At 33.0% G+C, this 18302-nt stretch overlaps 1 protein-coding gene across 1 annotated transcript in view; it reads right to left on the reverse strand.

The window, feature by feature from the left end:
- LOC129220924 (uncharacterized phosphotransferase YvkC-like) overlaps nucleotides 1–18302 on the reverse strand; it is a 90078-nt gene that overhangs the window by 1445 nt on the left and 70331 nt on the right. The window contains exons 20-25 of the mRNA XM_054855359.1: nucleotides 16402–16565; nucleotides 15818–15896; nucleotides 15330–15381; nucleotides 5633–5709; nucleotides 1425–1533; nucleotides 1264–1332 (exon numbers count right to left, since the gene is read on the reverse strand). Coding sequence (XP_054711334.1) covers nucleotides 1264–1332; nucleotides 1425–1533; nucleotides 5633–5709; nucleotides 15330–15381; nucleotides 15818–15896; nucleotides 16402–16565 — 550 coding nt within the window. The remainder of the gene's footprint in view (nucleotides 1–1263; nucleotides 1333–1424; nucleotides 1534–5632; nucleotides 5710–15329; nucleotides 15382–15817; nucleotides 15897–16401; nucleotides 16566–18302) is intronic.

An 18302-nucleotide genomic window follows, 5' to 3' on the forward strand; every position in this document is an offset into this window, starting at 1 on the left:
AAATGTACATAAATAAGAACCAAGTTTCTAAAGGGGGGAAACCAGTTCAGACGGGTAAAATAATCCATTTTTTTAATGTAATAAAATGTTAGTGAAACTATACAAGAATGAATACGTTGCTAAAAATTTCAGTGAAAAATTCCGATTAGTTATTATGCTATGAGCACTTAAGTTAATGTGGACATTTTCGTAAACGTTCACAGCAGTGTTCTCAAACGCCTTATCCCGAAACAAGTTTTTTTCTAATGGTAAGGATTCTAGCTCAAAGAGTTATTAACCAATTGTTCTGAAAATTTGTTTTAATATTCTTCATTGAATCATACTGTATATGAACCTAACTGGGCTGATATTAATAAAAATAGTTTTTTTAAATTCAAGAAATGTTAAAAAAAATGGTAGAAAAACAGGACATTGTAATCAAACACCTCAAAACCGTGCAATTTTCAAAATATTTAATCATAATTAGGTTTATATTCTGCATAAATATGTAGTTTACGAGAAAGGAAAATTGTAATGATTACAGATAAAAATTGTGGCTTCGTTAATTCCCACAGCAACAAGCTCCTGTTGCCGGACTGCCCATTGACAGCACCTTCCAACTCCATTATTTCTGGTGGAAATGGACTTCTAAAAATTACGAAATGAATAAAATATCCTCCAATTAAAAAAAATTCTGATTACTCTTTCTTTCTCGTTAAAAAAATGAACAAAAAAACACTAAAATTTTGGCCTCCTAAACTGGTCCATCCCCCCCCCCCCTCCAATTACAAATCCTTTTATGAGCAATTTTCACTTGAAGTGAAATTCTTTTAAAAAGAGCAGTTAAGTTTTAAAGAAAAGCCATTCTGCTTTTGTATTATAAAATACCCCATGCCATCTAGACTAGAAACAACTGATAAGCGGAGAGATCAATACGTTTCCTGTTATTTATTTTTTTTTGCCCACCAAATATGAATTTGATAATACAGCCATTACATTAATGTAGTTCTTGATAACTTTAAAGCAAATCACAATGAAAGTTCTAGCACATTAGATAACAAAAGTTTTTGTGAAAACTTAAATTCATTAAAAATAGGGGAACTAATCAAACTTTTACTTAAGATGATGTATGGCATTTTTGTCTCTGATTATCAACACTAATGTCATTCATTTATTTGTAACTTTAATATTACTTCTCCTTATATTATTTGTAAGGACTTCTTATTATTTTATGGAAGACTTTATTATTATCAAAATGTAATTTTGCGCTATTTTCAAACTTACCTGATTTAAAAGCTGAAGTTGCTTTTTGCACGCCTACCACACAAGGAAGACCATATTCTCTTGCTACAAACAGCACCTAAATGTTTTTGAAGTATGTAACTTTTGAATAAAACAGACATATACTAATAATGTGTAGGTAAAAAAAAATGTCCATAAGAAAGTATTACCATGAGATATTAGACCTCCTAATACTGTCACAACACCAGAAAGAAGAGGAAAGTATGGACTCCAGCCAATGTCGGTAGAATGCGTAATGAGAATATCACCACTCTAGAAGAAATACAATTATCGTAATGATTGCCAGTTCAATGATACACACAATTGTTGTCACTTTAACATTAATTCACTGGTTAGTGGAATCAAACACTTATTGCTGTAAAAATACATCTTTCTCTCGGCCAAATCAAAACAATACATAATTCTAGTTATGATAAGATTTTTATTTTAAAAATGTTTACTTTCATTTGCTTCTTGAAAGTCTTTGTTTGTATTAATTCCAATGATGTCCTGTTTAAGATAAGATGCAGATTATGAGGTCAGGCAGGGAGAATTAAATATGCCTTGTCAGCACTCCACTTTTAAAAAGGACACAAATGTCATCTACTGCATGAAACCCTACATTTGATGCATAATGACAAAAATTTGCATGACCACCTCAAGGAGTCAAATTATTCCAAAAAAATATAAGCTTTGCAAAAAGAGGTGTTAGAGTTTCTAACACCCTTCTGTGAGTTCTCACAAATTCATCTCAAATATACATTTTAAAGTCTTTTTTCCAGGTTATGAAATGCTATGCAAATCAATTATTTATTTCCAGTGCACACAATAAAATTCACCTTACAACATAGTGTCAGAGGAAACTCATCTAAATGGCACCTAACACTCACGATGATGTTCATTTTTCTTGAAAAACAAAGCACTTTCAAAGCCAAAAAGTACCTTTTTTGGACCACCTTTTGATTCAGAAGAATTCAGGCAGTTTACAGCAAATAATGGTGTAAAGCATATTCCTACTCCACCATATCACCCCCCAGAGTAATGGTGCCGCAGAGAATTTAGTGAAAACTGTGAAAAGTTGGATTGTAAAAGCAGTCACTTCTAAATGTGAACGACAGAGCACTAATAAGTTTTCTGTTCAATATATAATTCATAAATACTTGTTTGATTATAGGAATACACCTCATACTACTACGGGTGAAACGCCTGCAAAATTGATGTTTGGTAGAGCTTTACGTAAAAGATTACATCTTTTAAGGCCTAGTTTAGAGGAACGAGTGAAAAACCACCAAACTGATCAAGAAGGGAATTACAGAGGAAAATCTAGGAAAGGTTTTGAGATTGGGGAAAACGTTATGGTCAGAAACTACCGTGATCAAAATGACAAATTGGTTGAAGCAGTGGTACTTGCAGGGCCGTACTTGGAACTGTGGAGGCCCCGGGGCAATGAAGCAGTGGAGGCCCTTAATCAGGGTTTGAAAAGATCATCATATTTTCGAAAATATCTGATACTTTGAAATATATCCGAATATTTTGATATAAATGTATGTATCGGATATTTTTATCCCGTGAAAGTTAGGATATTTTGTAAAAATTTTATTGTGGGGGCCCCTTTGTTGTGGAGGCCCTGGGGTAGTAGTCCTGCCTGCCCTCCCCTAAATCCGACCCCTGGGTACTTGATAAAATAGGTTACAGTGTATATTTGTGCAAAATAAAAGAGACTGGTGTAGTGTGGAAGAGGCATATTGATCAAATATGGAGCTGTCAAAATGAGGATATGATCAAGTTAGAAGAAGTGGAAGACGAAGACAATAATTATCGTAGTAATCATGATAGCAAAACGTTGGAATCACAAGAAATTTGGCCATACCCTCCCAGAAATAGAGAGATCTAGAGAACAAGTGAATGAAGGGCAGCTAGAAAATGAAAATATTAGAACAGTAGAAGAAAACCCTATAGAAAATAGTAAAGAAAATCAAAACGTGACATCTTGGGAAATCAACAACAATAGTGGTGCACCCTCATAGAATACGACAAGCACCAGACAGACTGGGTTACTGACACATATTATACAAATATAAATTATAGTACTTTTTTTGGAACTTGGAAGGGAGGAATGTAATATGTTAGCATGTTTCGCCAACAGGACTTTTTATAATAGCGATTGGCAACAAGACTGCATTCCACGAATTGATACTTTGAATATGGTGTTGTAACAAAATTAGTAGTAGCGTTATTAAATGTTTAGTTTTTATAAGCAATATTATATTATTGTGCATATAAAACAGGTGTGAAGTTCAACTTCCAAAGTACACACATGCCATAAGGACCAGTTTATAGGGTAGGCAACCATTCACTGCAAAACAACACATTCACACAAAGAAAGGACAAGGACAGGAGAAAATACATCCATGTCCAAGATGGGACTTGAACCCAGAATCTCCCCGTCTGCAGTCAGACTTCTCTGACCACTAGACAAGGAGGTTGGCACTTTGAATACAACTTTATATTACATTCCAGGCTCCCCCTCACTTACCACTACAAGTGGTTTAGTTGGTTTAATGGGGCCCTGAAGGCAGCTGTGCTTTTTTCATCCAGATCAGGAGTTGAGCAACCCTCCATCCAGCACTGCCAGAGGCATTGATTTGGGATAGGAACTTGGAGTACTTTCTGACCACAGCATATTTAATATACCCCAGTCACCATAAGCGGACATGGATTTTCTTCAATCAGCTGGAATTGAACCCGGAAGCTTCAGTTAAGAGTTCAAGAAGCACCTTACCACCACAGCCAAAATCAAACAATAGGCACATTAAAAGGTACAAATAGTATTGCTGATGAGATTTCATCCTTACTTCTCAGGAAACATGATTCGAAAATACATATATAGACATTCACATAACTGCAGGAAAATGATAAATGGAAAATAAGGAACTGATGTGGTATACCCCACCCTTGGCGACTTTTTCCTGTTGGTGCCAAGAAAGCGTCGCCAAGAAAACGATGTATGACGACATATGTCATACATCGTTCTTAGCGATGCTTTTTTAGCGCCAACAGGAAAAAATCAGATAAAAAAACATGATCAAAGCACTTCAGAACACAATATATATAAAAACAACATAAAAGCACAACAAAAAACATCACGAATATATGCTTCAAAAATGTACAGGGCCGGGGTTTTTTGTAAACATATTAAAATACAATGAAATAAATTATTGTATTAATTACAAGTCAAAATTAATGCATTAATTTTTTTTTTCATTTCTCCGGGATACGAGCCCTCGGTCTCATAGTACTTTCGTAATGAGACATCGGCTTGCCGGCCCTGCCTCGGTCTCATTACGAAAGTACTATGAGACCTCTGGCTCGCCAGGACCTCGCTCCGCTCGGTCCGTTATCCCTCCGACTGTTAATATACATTACAGTCGGAGTATGGTCACAGTTATGTATATTTTCATGGAGACACCCAAGGGTGGCTCCTTCCGTTCAGTGTACAATAATGACACAGTTTTAAGTGTGATATATGCACCATTATTGTGCAGATTTATTAATAAAATTCAGCATTTTTAAGAGTACAACCGAAAGAACTTTCAATTGTTAACATAAAATTCAGTACCTAAAGGAGGCACGTTAATAGAATGTCTAAATAATTCGTGGCATCGATAAGAATTAACTTTTAGAACAAAATAACCGTACTATTTCTGTAAAATTAATTTACATACAGTAAAAAATAAAGTTAAAAACTACAAGAACCCCTCAAGGATTTGTAAAAACAAAGAATTTTGGAAGTGAGAGGTTTTTTTTTGAATTCTAAAATAAAGAACTTACCTTTTTATATGGTATAAATATTCATACTCAGTCTAAAACAATACATCATATGACAATGGCACGTTACAGATACACACCACGTTGGAGTTAACTTTTAATTAACCTTCAAGTTTGAAGAAACTGGCATTTTCTAATGTTTTTACTTCAAAACACAACTACTGAATCTAAACTAACACAAAATAAGCATTCCTGTAAGGTATATTGCACAAAACAACACGTATCTCTCCTGCGTAAAACCAAGTAAAGAACCCAAGTAAACAAGTTCGAACAAGTTTGCCTTCGCGTTGCCAACCACAGGTTAGTTTCACCAAGGATGCCATGCTTAAAAATTTATCGCCTCATTGGCGAGAAAAATATTTCAATTTTGTGCAAAAAATCGGATGTCACCAAATGGGGGGGGGGGGGGGGGTATATCACATCTGTACCGAAAATAATATTAAAATATCATTAACAGTTTTAACTATCATTTTTTTAGAATTAGTTAAAACTAATTATTTATTTAAAATAGTTTGCTTAAATTTTCATTATTCAATTTGCTTACTTTTATGTTACTTGCTTCTTCTAGAGATAAAACAACTGTAGCTGTAGCCTTTACTTTGCCTTGGCAGACTGGTGTACCTGATTATAAGAAAGAGAAAAAGATTATTTTTTAGAAAATGAAAAATTATTCTCCAATGTTTCCAACAAATTTAAAAAGCAGAACTAGAAGGATATCCGCAAATTTTGGGGGCATAATGAAGAACAAATAAAACGCTTGGAGATAAAATTTTATAAATCACTAATTAAGGATATAAAATACTACAGAGGGAGCATATAAACAACTTTTACTCATCTAGAAACATTGTAATAGTTCTTGCACTCCCCCCTGATTGGCCAATTGACATAAATGAGTCATCCATATTTTTCATCCTATCCAACACATGTGAAAAAATTTTGCTCCTCAGCAGTTTTGAATTCTTGGCTGTTTGAACCTTTGAATGTTTTTAATTTGTCCCCCTTCAAATTGTGTCTTGATCTTGTTTCGAAAATGAAACAATTTCAGCATGCAAATCAAACTATAAAAATAATGGATGACATTTTTACGTAATAGCCAATTGGCAGTCTCCAAATTTCTACATGGTCTCTAGTAAAGTAAAGGTCGTTTTTATGCAACCAGGGAACCACACGAAAAGTGTTATAATGAAAAAGGTTGAAATAGGTAGCAATTGAAAGAGCATATTGAGTCATTTTTTGACACAAAAATTGTGTGCCTTTGTGCTCCCTGGTATCGGAACATAAATTCTTAAAATATGCCAAAAGTTTTTAAAAAGTGTCAAATTTAGACTCTGCTAAATATTGAAGGTATCAGATTTCACTTTGCATGGGGCAGGGCATTATCTGCAGAGCAGATGAAAGTTGTCTTCCCTTACTCATTGGAACTCGCTAAATTTGGCAACTTTTTTTAAAAAAAATAGCAGATTTTAAGACCTTATATTTCAGTAATGGGATGCGATGGCACACAATTATTGCGTCTAGAAACATATTTTACTATGCTTTTTCAAATGCTACATATTTAATTTTTTTTTTTCATTATTACACTGTCCTATGGTTCCCTGGTATAGGGATGTGCCTATAGGTATGGTATATATGAACATAAAATCAAACAAATTTTAAAAATAGGTATCAAAGTATTATAACTTAAATGTGCACTAAAGCAGTGATGTTTCTGTGTGAAATATATCAGGGCTCAAAAGTTATATTGTCCGACATGTCCAGGGCATGTAAATATTCCAATCAGTGATGAATCTTTTATTCTTACATGCCCAGCTGGGCATGCAATTACAGTGAAACCTGTGTAAGTTGACCACTTGTGGTGCAGTATTTTGGTGGTCAACTTAGACAGGTGGTCAACTTATAAAGGTTTTTTTTTTTTCATTTCTTGCACCATGTATTCATTTTCTGACTAATTGACACTTACTTCTTCTGTTCAACTCACTTTCATTGTTTAACATTACTTTGAGACAACTATTTGAAATGTTATTGAAACATTTTTTTCAATTATTTTTACAGAATGACTTATAATGTGTCATGCAAAGTTAAAATTTCAGTAAATTGATCAAAAAAAAAAAAAAAAAAAAAATCTTATTCTTTATGAAAAGTTACTTATTTGATATTAATAGTTCCTAAAAATTTATAGCTAATCAAAAATAACAATTGTTTCGCTTTATGTTTTTCTCATATACATTAATAACCATGATGATCTACTTTTTAACAAAATACCATATTGACATTTGGCGCACTCATTAGACACTAGTTTTAAAAGGTCCATATGTGTCAGCTAATTATCACTGGATTTCTCCCTTTTCAATTAAATTTAATATTTCATACTTTTTATCAATCTCAAGTTCAAATAACTTTCTTTTCGAAGCCATTTTATGTAAAACTATAACACAAAGAGCAACAAGCTGGACTCTCATAGTTTAAAAAGGCAGTTGAAAATGAAAATGTCCTATCTCTTAATCCCTTGCACCAGAAATACTGCAATGCAAGTAACTTTACTCTTTAGCACAATTCCAGTGTTGCCAGTTGCCACAAAATATTGCAACTGGAAATAAAGACTTTGTACTTTTCTACTGACACCTGTTTTTATTGAAAAGAGAGTGCAAAAGGCTATCTCAAATACAACAACAAAATTTTAAAAAAAGATTGGAGAATAAAAGTGTTCTTAGTAGTTTTCCCATGTGGTTAAACTCACAAGGAGGTTTAGATAAGCTTTATACTACTGTTTATTTAGTTAGTAAAATGCTGGTGAGGCATCAAAGCATTAAAAATATTCTTGGAAAGTAATAAAAAAAAATAATAATGAAATAAAATAATTTACTAAATTAAGTTTTAAAAAATAAACCAAGTGGTCAACAAAGGGTTTTTTTACAATCCTCCAAACCAATTTTGGTGCATATTAGTGGTCAAGATAGAGAGGTGGTCAAGTTACAGAGGTTTTCCTTCATTAAGGCTGTTCCGGTAGAAAAACATGCTAAACTTGACTCTTTGGGAACAGCGACAAAAAAAATCTAATCGCCGGATTGCAATGAAACTTTTTACTATATCAGATGAATGTGTAAAAAACAACGTGCATGAAGTAAATTGCTGCTGAGTTACCTACATTTATCACAAAATGGTATTAAAAAGTACTTTTTGTCAAATATGAAATATTTCTCTTAAACACATTCATGAAAAATCATCTAAACACAGAGATTCGAGATTTTTTTCTCTGAACCATAGAAACAATGTAGACGCATTGCAATTGAAATATTTTGTAAATATCATTAAAAAATTTTTCAATGCTCACGTGTTCTGAAACTTACTCGATTCTGTCCACTAATCTTATAGTTGCCTAAAGTGCCAATAGATGGCGTCAAAAACTCGAATAAGTAAGGATACGTGAAATTAAGGTCTATTTTATTAATAGCTCGGCTTTTTTCTCATTTTTATGCTAATAAATCATTCCATATGGACCATAAACTTTCTGTAACAAGTTTCATTCCTTCATATTCTTCATAAATCAGTCTAGATTTTTTTTTCTCTAAAACCAATTGTTCGTGATCGCATGGAGATCCCGCCGGACAAATATCGCCATCAGTCAGTTTTGCAGATGAACTAGATTTTTGCGAAAAAGTGAGGCTTTCCATGCGTGTGCCCGAAGTGATGGCCAGTGGTATCGGATGTCAGTGCTTGTAGCTTGGGCTCGAGGCGGCAGTGATTGTAGTCAAGGAAAGAGAAAGGGGGGAGGGAGGACGTCCCCGTGTGTATTTTCCGTGTTATTAGAAACAGGTGGGTGAACTAGAATTGGAGGGTTGGCCTACGAGTGCTCGCCACACAATCTTTCCTAATCCGCAATGAATATCTTTCTAAATTGACGCAACAGAGATCATTAAAATTTCGTGATACTTTATTTCAACAACAATTTTAACTATTTTTCAAGAAGTAATTAATATTTTCTAATGTTAACGAAGGACAAAGATGATCTGAAAATAGTTCTTATTTAATTAAAAAAACCTTGCTCAATCCATTTGCGCAGGTGTGACATCTTTGTGCATATATTTGCCCTTTATAACAAAGAGCAAAGTATTATGTATGATAATATATGAACTTTCAAAAAAAAAAAAAAAAAAATTGAACTTGAAAAGTAAAGATTTTTACATATTGTGTGCGTACGCGTAATAGGCTCAAATCATTACCTTGTAGACACGAAACTTTTTTAGAAAGTAGGTACTTCGTATATTATGTAACGTTTAATGGTTTTTATATTTGAATGTATCAAAATTTTAAGACAAAGCTTAAAATTCTGGGAATAAATTGCAAATACAAGCATAAAAATGTCAAATTTGTGCAAATGGATTAAGTAAATCTTCATCTCAATTTTATACTTTAAAGTTTTAGACTTGGAAAAGTAACAGATTAAGTAAACATGATATTGATAAGCGTTTATTTAAATTGCACAGGAAGTATTATAGTGTGATCCGCGAGTTACTGACCATCAGCCAGTAAGTTGAACTAAGTTGTAACAAAGGTTTTGATTTGACCATTATGAAGGTTACGTACGATATACTTACAGAGACATCTAGAAGTTTTCAAGGAAGTCACTTTTCTTACTGGTGCAAATTGTTATCAGATAAAATGTTGAATCACCTTTTTCTAGGTTAAATTTAATTTTACAGGTTCATTTACTGAGATATGCTGATCAATGCTTATTCTCAGTGAAGGAAAAAAAATGCATTTAATAACTATCCATTTATGCTGTTTGTTATTGAAGGTTGGTCGATTACATGCATTGATCTAAAATGCCTTCAACGCCAGTAATTAACAAACACGATCTACCTGTAGTAATGACATAGTTAAATGCTAGTTTTAAAGCTTTTTTCTTTATACCAAAGTAATTACAAACATTTTTATGCTAAAGATATGAATGTGTATAGTACAACTTTTATTGAGAAAAAAAATATTTTAACCATTAATTGACTAGCTTGATTAATTACTAATGCTCCAGATCAGCGGTTCCAAACCAGCATGTTGTGACTTCCAAGGGAGTCGCGAAGAATTTCTTATAAGAGAACACATTCAAAAACATATCATTAAACAGTTTAAAAACTAAAATATGTAGAGGAAAAAAATCATTTTAGAGAAGCATCAATACTTGAGCGTAGTGGCGAATTTAAAGAGCCTGATGATCCCTCAGCATTATTACATTTTGGTTTACGGACTTGCATCCCTACAAATTGCCGCGAAAGAGTCGAAAAAAACCTCACTATAACATTATCTAAAATTGTCTGAAAGTTAGTTTTTGGAACTTCAATATCGAATTTTTTTGTGAGACAGTCTCTTAACCCCAACCCTCATCCTGAAAGATGTCATGTAATTGCGTTTTCAGGACTTAATTTTGGAAATATTTCGAGAAGTTCCTAGAACCCTATCCCATTCCCTAAAAATAGCAAAGAAATGGATTTTTAAGCTTTCAATTTCGGAAATATTTCACAGGAGTGCCTTCTATTCCTTTTGCATAATTAAAGACCGTACAAACATTCCTTTTCAGGATTTAAATTTAAAAAAAAATTCCGGGTGAGGGTCTCCGATCGTTTCGCCTTGCCATCAAAGATAATCTACTATTCTATTTCTGAAACTTAAATTTCCAAAGTTTCCTTCATATTACCCCCAATCATTTCTCCCCCCCCCCCCCAATCACTAAAACTTGATTAAAATACGTTTTGGTAACTTCAATTCCGGAAAAATTCCGGGGGAGAGGCTACCTATCCAAACATTTGCCTAATATTTAAAGGAACAAACAAAAAATACGAACAAAAAGACTACTTTTTTTTAAAATATTTCTAAAATCCAGGGGGTTCCAATGGCCCCTCCTCACCCTGATTTCCCAAATGACGGACCTGAAATAAACTTTGAAACGAAATCCAGGAAGGATAGATCGTTTTATTGATTTTTAAAATATTTTTGGGGGAATACCCCATTGGATCTCTCTTTTTGCTACATATTTTCCTGGTTTTCACCTCTCTAGCCCTTCCGAAGAATGCTCGTAGTCATAGTATATATTCCATTCTCCTCCAAATAAAAATGATGACAATCAAATGACTACTCATCATCGAAGGGGGGAGGGGAGTTCACTAATCTTGCTAAAACAAAAGGAAAAAAAATCAGTATTTAGTTAAAATTTCATCACGTTTGGGAAGCAGAGAAGTGCTGGAACTAAATCCAATAAGTAACTTTTCTAACTTGGTTGTCCGTTTTCTGCTCAAGTCATTGTGGCAAAACAAGACGCATGTTTTATTCTGATCAACGTTTTGAATACAACCAACTTTAAACTATAATACTCAAAAATATACTGTCGTGAAATGTATGATAAATTTACATTTTCCCCAATCAAAATTGAACATTTATATCTCTCATATACAGTCGGCTTCTGCTCCAAAGCGATTCAACTTACGCCAAATGCCTATAACGCGAGTTTTTCTCGAGTAACGAATGTTAGAGCTAACGCAAATTTCTCACCCACAACACGAAAACTTTTGGAAAGGAATCGTGGCGCAAAATGACGGCTTCGCTATTTACTACTAAATATTAGTTTCGTGAATATACTTTCATCCTTTTAGCATCACTAACTGCTCTAGTTCCCACCCAGCGCTAGTCAAAACATCGCTTTGTTAGTGTGTATAAATAACAACTCCACAATTTTCTTTTAATATTTTAAATTCTAAATATGAAAGGTGATGAAATATTCTGCACCAAAGCACGCTGTTTCATGCTATGTTTGTGAAGATAGAAAGAAAAAGTGAAAATTTGTGACAAGATAAGGAATTCTTGAACGCTTGAAACTCTAAAAAATGGTTCGAAGGCAGTGGCGGATTTACCAGGGGGGTGGTGGAGACGACCGCCCCCTCCGTAACTGTCATTTTCGAAAACCAATAATATAGAATTAAAGGAAGTACTAGCTTTTGCTATTAATTTCAATCAAGTACATTCCACAAATTTGCTTTAAATTAAGTTGAGACAGTGTAGTCGAAGATGGACAGCATTACCCACTTTTTAATTTGAAACCGAAGCTCGCCCCTCCCCTCTTTTTTGAACATTAATAATTTTTATATTTCTATATGTATCTTCCAACCTTTTTCTTCCATGGACTACACTATACTGGTATGATGATACATTTTGCTATGATTTAGAACAGTGGTTTCTAAACCTGGGGGTGATAGCCACCAAAAGGGAGATTTAACTCTTGAGGGGAGCGATAAGTTTGTGAGGGGCGATAGGGGGTGATTAAAATTTAAAATACAGGCTAAAAGTGGGCAATTGATTCCCTCCCCCCTACATAGTGGGTTGAGGGGAGAAATATGGCTTCCACGTTTTTCAACCGCCACCCCCTTGAAAAGAATGTAAATCCGCCACTGATCGAAGATAGCACAGCAATACTGTATAGTACTATTACAGTGTAGTGCTTCATTATTACTGCATACTGTATATGTACCGTACTGTTTTTTTTTTTTCATGTCTCTCTCTCCCATTGATAATTGATATTGTGCATCGTTTGAATACTGCTGTTTTTTTTTTTAAATACGGTAAAAATTCAGCTGTTTATGCAAGAAACGGTAATATATTGTTAAGAAATGGTCTGGAACAGTTTAAAGGGTGTTTAAAAATGTCTTAAATAATTGGATAAGTTAATACAAAATTCGTATATTGTACACGTATATTTGTATATAACACACACACAAAATCAACTCCTTCAAAGTTTCAGTAACGATACTAAAGTTAGTTGAAATCTATGATCTAATAAACTTTAATTTTAAAAGCACCAGCTTTGATACGGTGCTCCAAAACTTGAATTTGTTTATATATATATATATATATATATATATGTTTTTGTTTTTTTTAATTATAAAATGAGAAAAAGCTTACTGATGATTAATTGGGTGACGGAGAATTAAAAACAGCAACAATAGCGATAATAATAATGAACAGAAATTTAAAATTAACTTTAAATTTCTTTCTATTAGAATTATGTTGTCTGAAAATTAATTTTTTTTCTCTCTTTTTTCTTCAAGTCCTTATTCTATTATACCCTTCTCAAATAGTTTCAATTATGCGTGCTCAGTCATTTAAAACGAGGGGCATCATGACCGGATAATTGGACAGTTCGGGCAATTAGAGTTTGGATAACTGGAATCCTACTTTGATATAACACAAATGTAATGTATCTTCAAACTCAGAAACCTGTAATTCTGTTATGGGGGAAAAATTCACTTCAGAGAACTCATAATTTAAAAATATTGATTTTATTTTTAAAAAACCATTTTTTGTGAAGTTATTTCTGAAATTAGATTTTTTTGGAGTTTTAAATAATAAAAAATGTAATAAACATCCATGGAATGACACAACCAATGATTAAAAAAATTATAATAACGAAAATTTAAAAAGAATCGCCGTTTTTGGTTCTGGACCAGAAATGGCAGCCGGGGGGGGGGATTTTGGAATGCCTCCCCTTTGTAAAATTTTTGTTTATACAATGTCTACAAGCATGCCGAGTTTCATAATTTTATCACAATTTGCAGTTTCTTCCCCCGTAGCCCCCCGACTATTTCCAAGTTAGGCGAAAACTAAGATCGATCTCGGGGGGGGGGGCTGTTCCTCCCCCTCTTTGCACGACTGGGCCCTGTTAAATGCCGTAAAAAACTATGTTTTCTTCTTCAAAATTTTAAAAGATTCGTACCACCAAGTTTTCTCTGTAATTCCATGGTAATTTTTGTGGACCTTTGTCATGAACAAAAGGTAAAATTCCTCGTAAAGATTAAAAAAATGTGACCTTTCAAACACAATTTTCTTTTAAACTGTCCAAGTCTGATTTAACAAACTTTCCAGTCTTTTCTATTACTATTTAGCAATTTCTATAAATGCAGCATGAAGGAAACAAAGCTTCTAAAGATTAATATTTAAAAAAAAAAAAAACATTAGATTGACAACTTTTATTAGTAGATTTAATAGCCAAAAAGAAGACATTTCTAAAATATGTTGCGATAAATTTATCGAAGTTTCCGCGGTTAAAAAGATGAACCCTTAGTATAACGAAATCATTTCTGATCTAAACTTCAAATCGAAGCAAAAATGCTCTCATCTCATTTCTCTGCAGCGGTTTTGTTTGCTTTTCCGATTCCTTCGCGCTGTCAATGCCTGAAGGCACTTGAGGGGTGTGTTTCGAACAATGAAAGACATTCCTCACTGACTCCTCTGAAGAACAATATCTCCTCCACACAAATTCCGGTTTGTCCCCTTTTCTGGATGTCGCGTAAATCCTGTCAGTTGTAAAACTAGTTTGCGGCTAAAACGTACAACGAGCATGATGCTTTCGTCACAACCAGGGTGCAACATTTTGCGCCATCTATTGGGTAAAGGAAGTTTTTTTCATAAAATGGGACAGTCTTAATATAAGGTAGGACTAATTCCGTTCTTGACAAAAGCGGTCAACATAGACAGGTGGTCAACTTACAAAGGTGGTCATCAACTTTACAGGTTTTACTGTATTATAATTTTTTAATTAAGCATTGGTAATTTTAATAATGGCTTATTATGTATTATTTATTTAAACTTTTTTTTATGTTTCATATTGAAATAATTCTTGATTCAGATATAAAACTTTTAAATTAGTTTTTTGTCTGATTAATACTATATGACAAATCCAAACATTTTTGTTATGATACAATATAAAACACTGAGCAAGTATAATTTTTATTCGGGTATGTATTTTTTAGATAAACATGCTCAATGGGGCATGTCAAATTTTAAAGATTTTCCCAGCCCTCAAATATACATAGTTTCTCCAAATTGATGCAAAATTTAAACTTTTGCTGCTGCAAGCTGTTCCAATTTGTGATTTTACTGCTCCAGGCTGCACCAAATTTGCAATTTTACTGCTCCAAGCTGCTCCAAATTCGCCGTTTTACTGCTCCAAGTTGCTCCAAACTCAGCATTTTCCTGCTCCCAAGATTGCTCCAAAAGCGAGTTTAGGTCGGCACATCCTTGCTGGTAAGATTGCTCATGAGGTAATACACAAAGGAGATAAGTACTCTGCATCTTGGTAGGTTAAGTTTTAAGGTAATTTTACTATTATATGCTACAATAATACGTAATTATTGAAATATGAATTTTAACTGCATTTTACTGTTTAAATTTAAAATTGGATCAATTATTAAGTTTCAAACCTTTTAAAGTAAACGAAGCTGCATACTTTGAAACGTCTTTGTCTTCTTTAATCTAAAGATTAAAATCGTAATTAGTGCAGCAGATAAAGAATAATAAACTTCATTCAATTAAATGTCAGTTAAAAATAAACAATCATATTTTAATATTAATGGGCAGTATCTCTTGGCAGAAGCCAAGAGACTGTACTTAAGAACTCCCACTGAAATAATAATTCAACAATTAACGTAATTCATTGAAGTTGTCACCATAAATATTATAACAGCAATGTTTTAGCATAAAAAGCCACCAGGGAAAGATTTACCATGTTGCAAATGTCAATTAAGAAGGGACTCATGAGATGAAGGCTCCAAAATTGTATATGAAAAATGTTAACATAAGATAAAGGAAGCCCCCAAAATTGCATTGTGATAGGCTGTCAAATGTGTGACTCTGCCACTAAAAGTCAATGCAATAAAACATCAAATAAAGAGTTACAAATAGTACTCACAGGTTTTGGAATGCCTTCTATGATTTCGGGGAACTGAAGGCTGTTCAAAGTTGGATGAAGCCGCCTTCTACGAATAGCTCTAGGGCATTAAAACAAAACATGGTTATGCTAAATGATCTATTTTTATTTACAGCCTAATGCAATTTAAAATTATAAACTGAAAAAATAATAATAAAATGCCATGCATGTACAATAACTACTGGTGTTTCAAGAAATATTTAAGTTCATCAGAAGAGGGAAAAAGAACATACACATAGTTTAAAAATGTAAAGGATTTCTGTTTTCCATTTTTACTTTTTTAAGGGAAACTAATTGAATTCAGTAAAGATAAAAGTGAAAACTTCTTATAAAGATATTTGATTTTTTTTTTTTGAACAATTCCTAAAGTATCTTGAAAACTAATATTTACATAAATGTATGGATCAAGAAAAACTAAATTAATTTCACTTTCAGAATATTTAATCAGTTGTTCTCATTGGGGAACAGGATTGACAATTCTTGCAACATACAATTTTAATGAATGCATAAAGAGAACAAATTTCATATTTGCACTAATTAATGAGGCATTTCAAATAAAAACTTACTTGGGTACAAGACCTGGTGTTCTGTGTTCCATCATATCTTGAATTTCTTCTAATGTCAGGAAAAAGATCAGCTCACCTTCGGGAAGCAAACCAGCTTGTACAAAAAGATCTCCAAGATGATAAAATGACTGTCTAAACCAATTCACTGTCTTTATAAGCATTGACTGATGAAAAGAGAAATATATCAACATATAAATTCAAGTACTTTTGAATTCTGTAAAAGAAGCAATCAATAAAAAAAAGACAATAACAAAAAATGTTCCACTAATTTTGTAATAAGAATCTAAAACATATATATATATACTACATTAATTTAAAAGCATATATAACTTTTATATTTATCTTATGAGTGTAAAACCCATAGGCACGTGAATTATGATCATTTTGAATAATAAAAAACTAATAAACTCTTCAGCATACCACAGTAGCACAAGAAGAGTAACAAACAATACAAGCAATGGGGTTGCTTCCTTCAGTCAAAAGTACAGTAAACTCCCGATTATCCGCGGAATTGGGTGGCACAAGTGCCGCGGATAATAAAAAATCGCGGATAACCGCAAAAAGACTAAAATGGGGGACAAATCAGGTAAAAATTGTCCTATCTCAAATTCTTAACTGTATTGATGCATAACACTTTCTGCAAACAGTGAAAATACATATAGAGTACAGTACAAATGTTTTGTATTTTTGCACAACCAGACTTAACATCAATAACAAACAAGTGTATGTACGATGAAGAACGCACAATAATAATAATAATAATAATAATAATAATAAAATTAAATCAATCAATCAAGCAAAAACAACCGAGTAAATTTACAATTTTTCAAAAAAAAAAAAAAAAAAAACAGCCAATGGTATTCGCTTTTTACTGCGAAAATACATGTTTATGATTGTTGATTGTTTCGCAGATAATCCGCCCCGCAGATAAACCGCTCGCGGATAATCGGGAGTCTACTGTAGTACTTTTAGTCACTGAAATTGATAGAATAAGCAAAAAAAATAACATGGACCCAGAAAATTCTTTAATTTTCCCAACAGTTAATTTTTAATTAACTTTTTTAAATGTCCGATTTTTCAAATAAGGCGTGGTCTAAATGACATCACAAATGATGCTTTTTGGCGCATCTTTGTAACACATTTCCACGTTATGATAATCAAGAAGCGAATTGAAATTGCGTTCTACGCTTGCTATCAACCATATTGTTGCCAATACATGTGAGTAAAGACGCAAATTAAATCTTTTGCTCTGTGAATGGCAACACAGAATGACATTTCATCATTTGTGATGTCATCAGCAAGAAATGTAAACATTGAAAGATCACCAATTTAAGTAATTTTTTAAAAATATTAAACTTAAACAAATTATTTAAAAAATAGTTAGATCCTATGTTTTTAAGCATGTTCTTTCAGAAAAAAATACTTTTAAAATATTGGAAACGACCCCATTGACGATCTTGTGCTGAATTTTTTCTTCAGAACTTTCTCTATAAGTAGTTGGTCAATCGACATTACAATAATGTACTTTGAATGCAGCTGCTGTGATATGCTTCATAACACTTGCATAAAAAACATAAAAAAAAAAAAAAACCTCAAAACTGAAGCCAGAAATTGCTCTGAAAATGAAAAAAAAAAAAAAATCACTCTTTGAACACTATCAACACTACTCTCAAACATAATTTTTGAAGTCAGGGCAAAAACAATAGGTAAAACTATGTGTAACCATATATTTTATTCCCATTTTTCAAAAATTACCCAAAATTAGGAATGAAACATTTATGCTGTCTCACAGATATGTCATCTCCAGTGTAATTCACTCAAATGATCCCCAGAATAGGGATCAGATGGATTTCCGTAAAATGCTGTGGAGTACAGGTTACTGTCATTGACAAGCAGTTTCT

This window comes from Uloborus diversus, chromosome 4 (genome assembly GCF_026930045.1).
Source record: "Uloborus diversus isolate 005 chromosome 4, Udiv.v.3.1, whole genome shotgun sequence".
Taxonomy (NCBI): Eukaryota; Metazoa; Arthropoda; class Arachnida; order Araneae; family Uloboridae; genus Uloborus; species Uloborus diversus.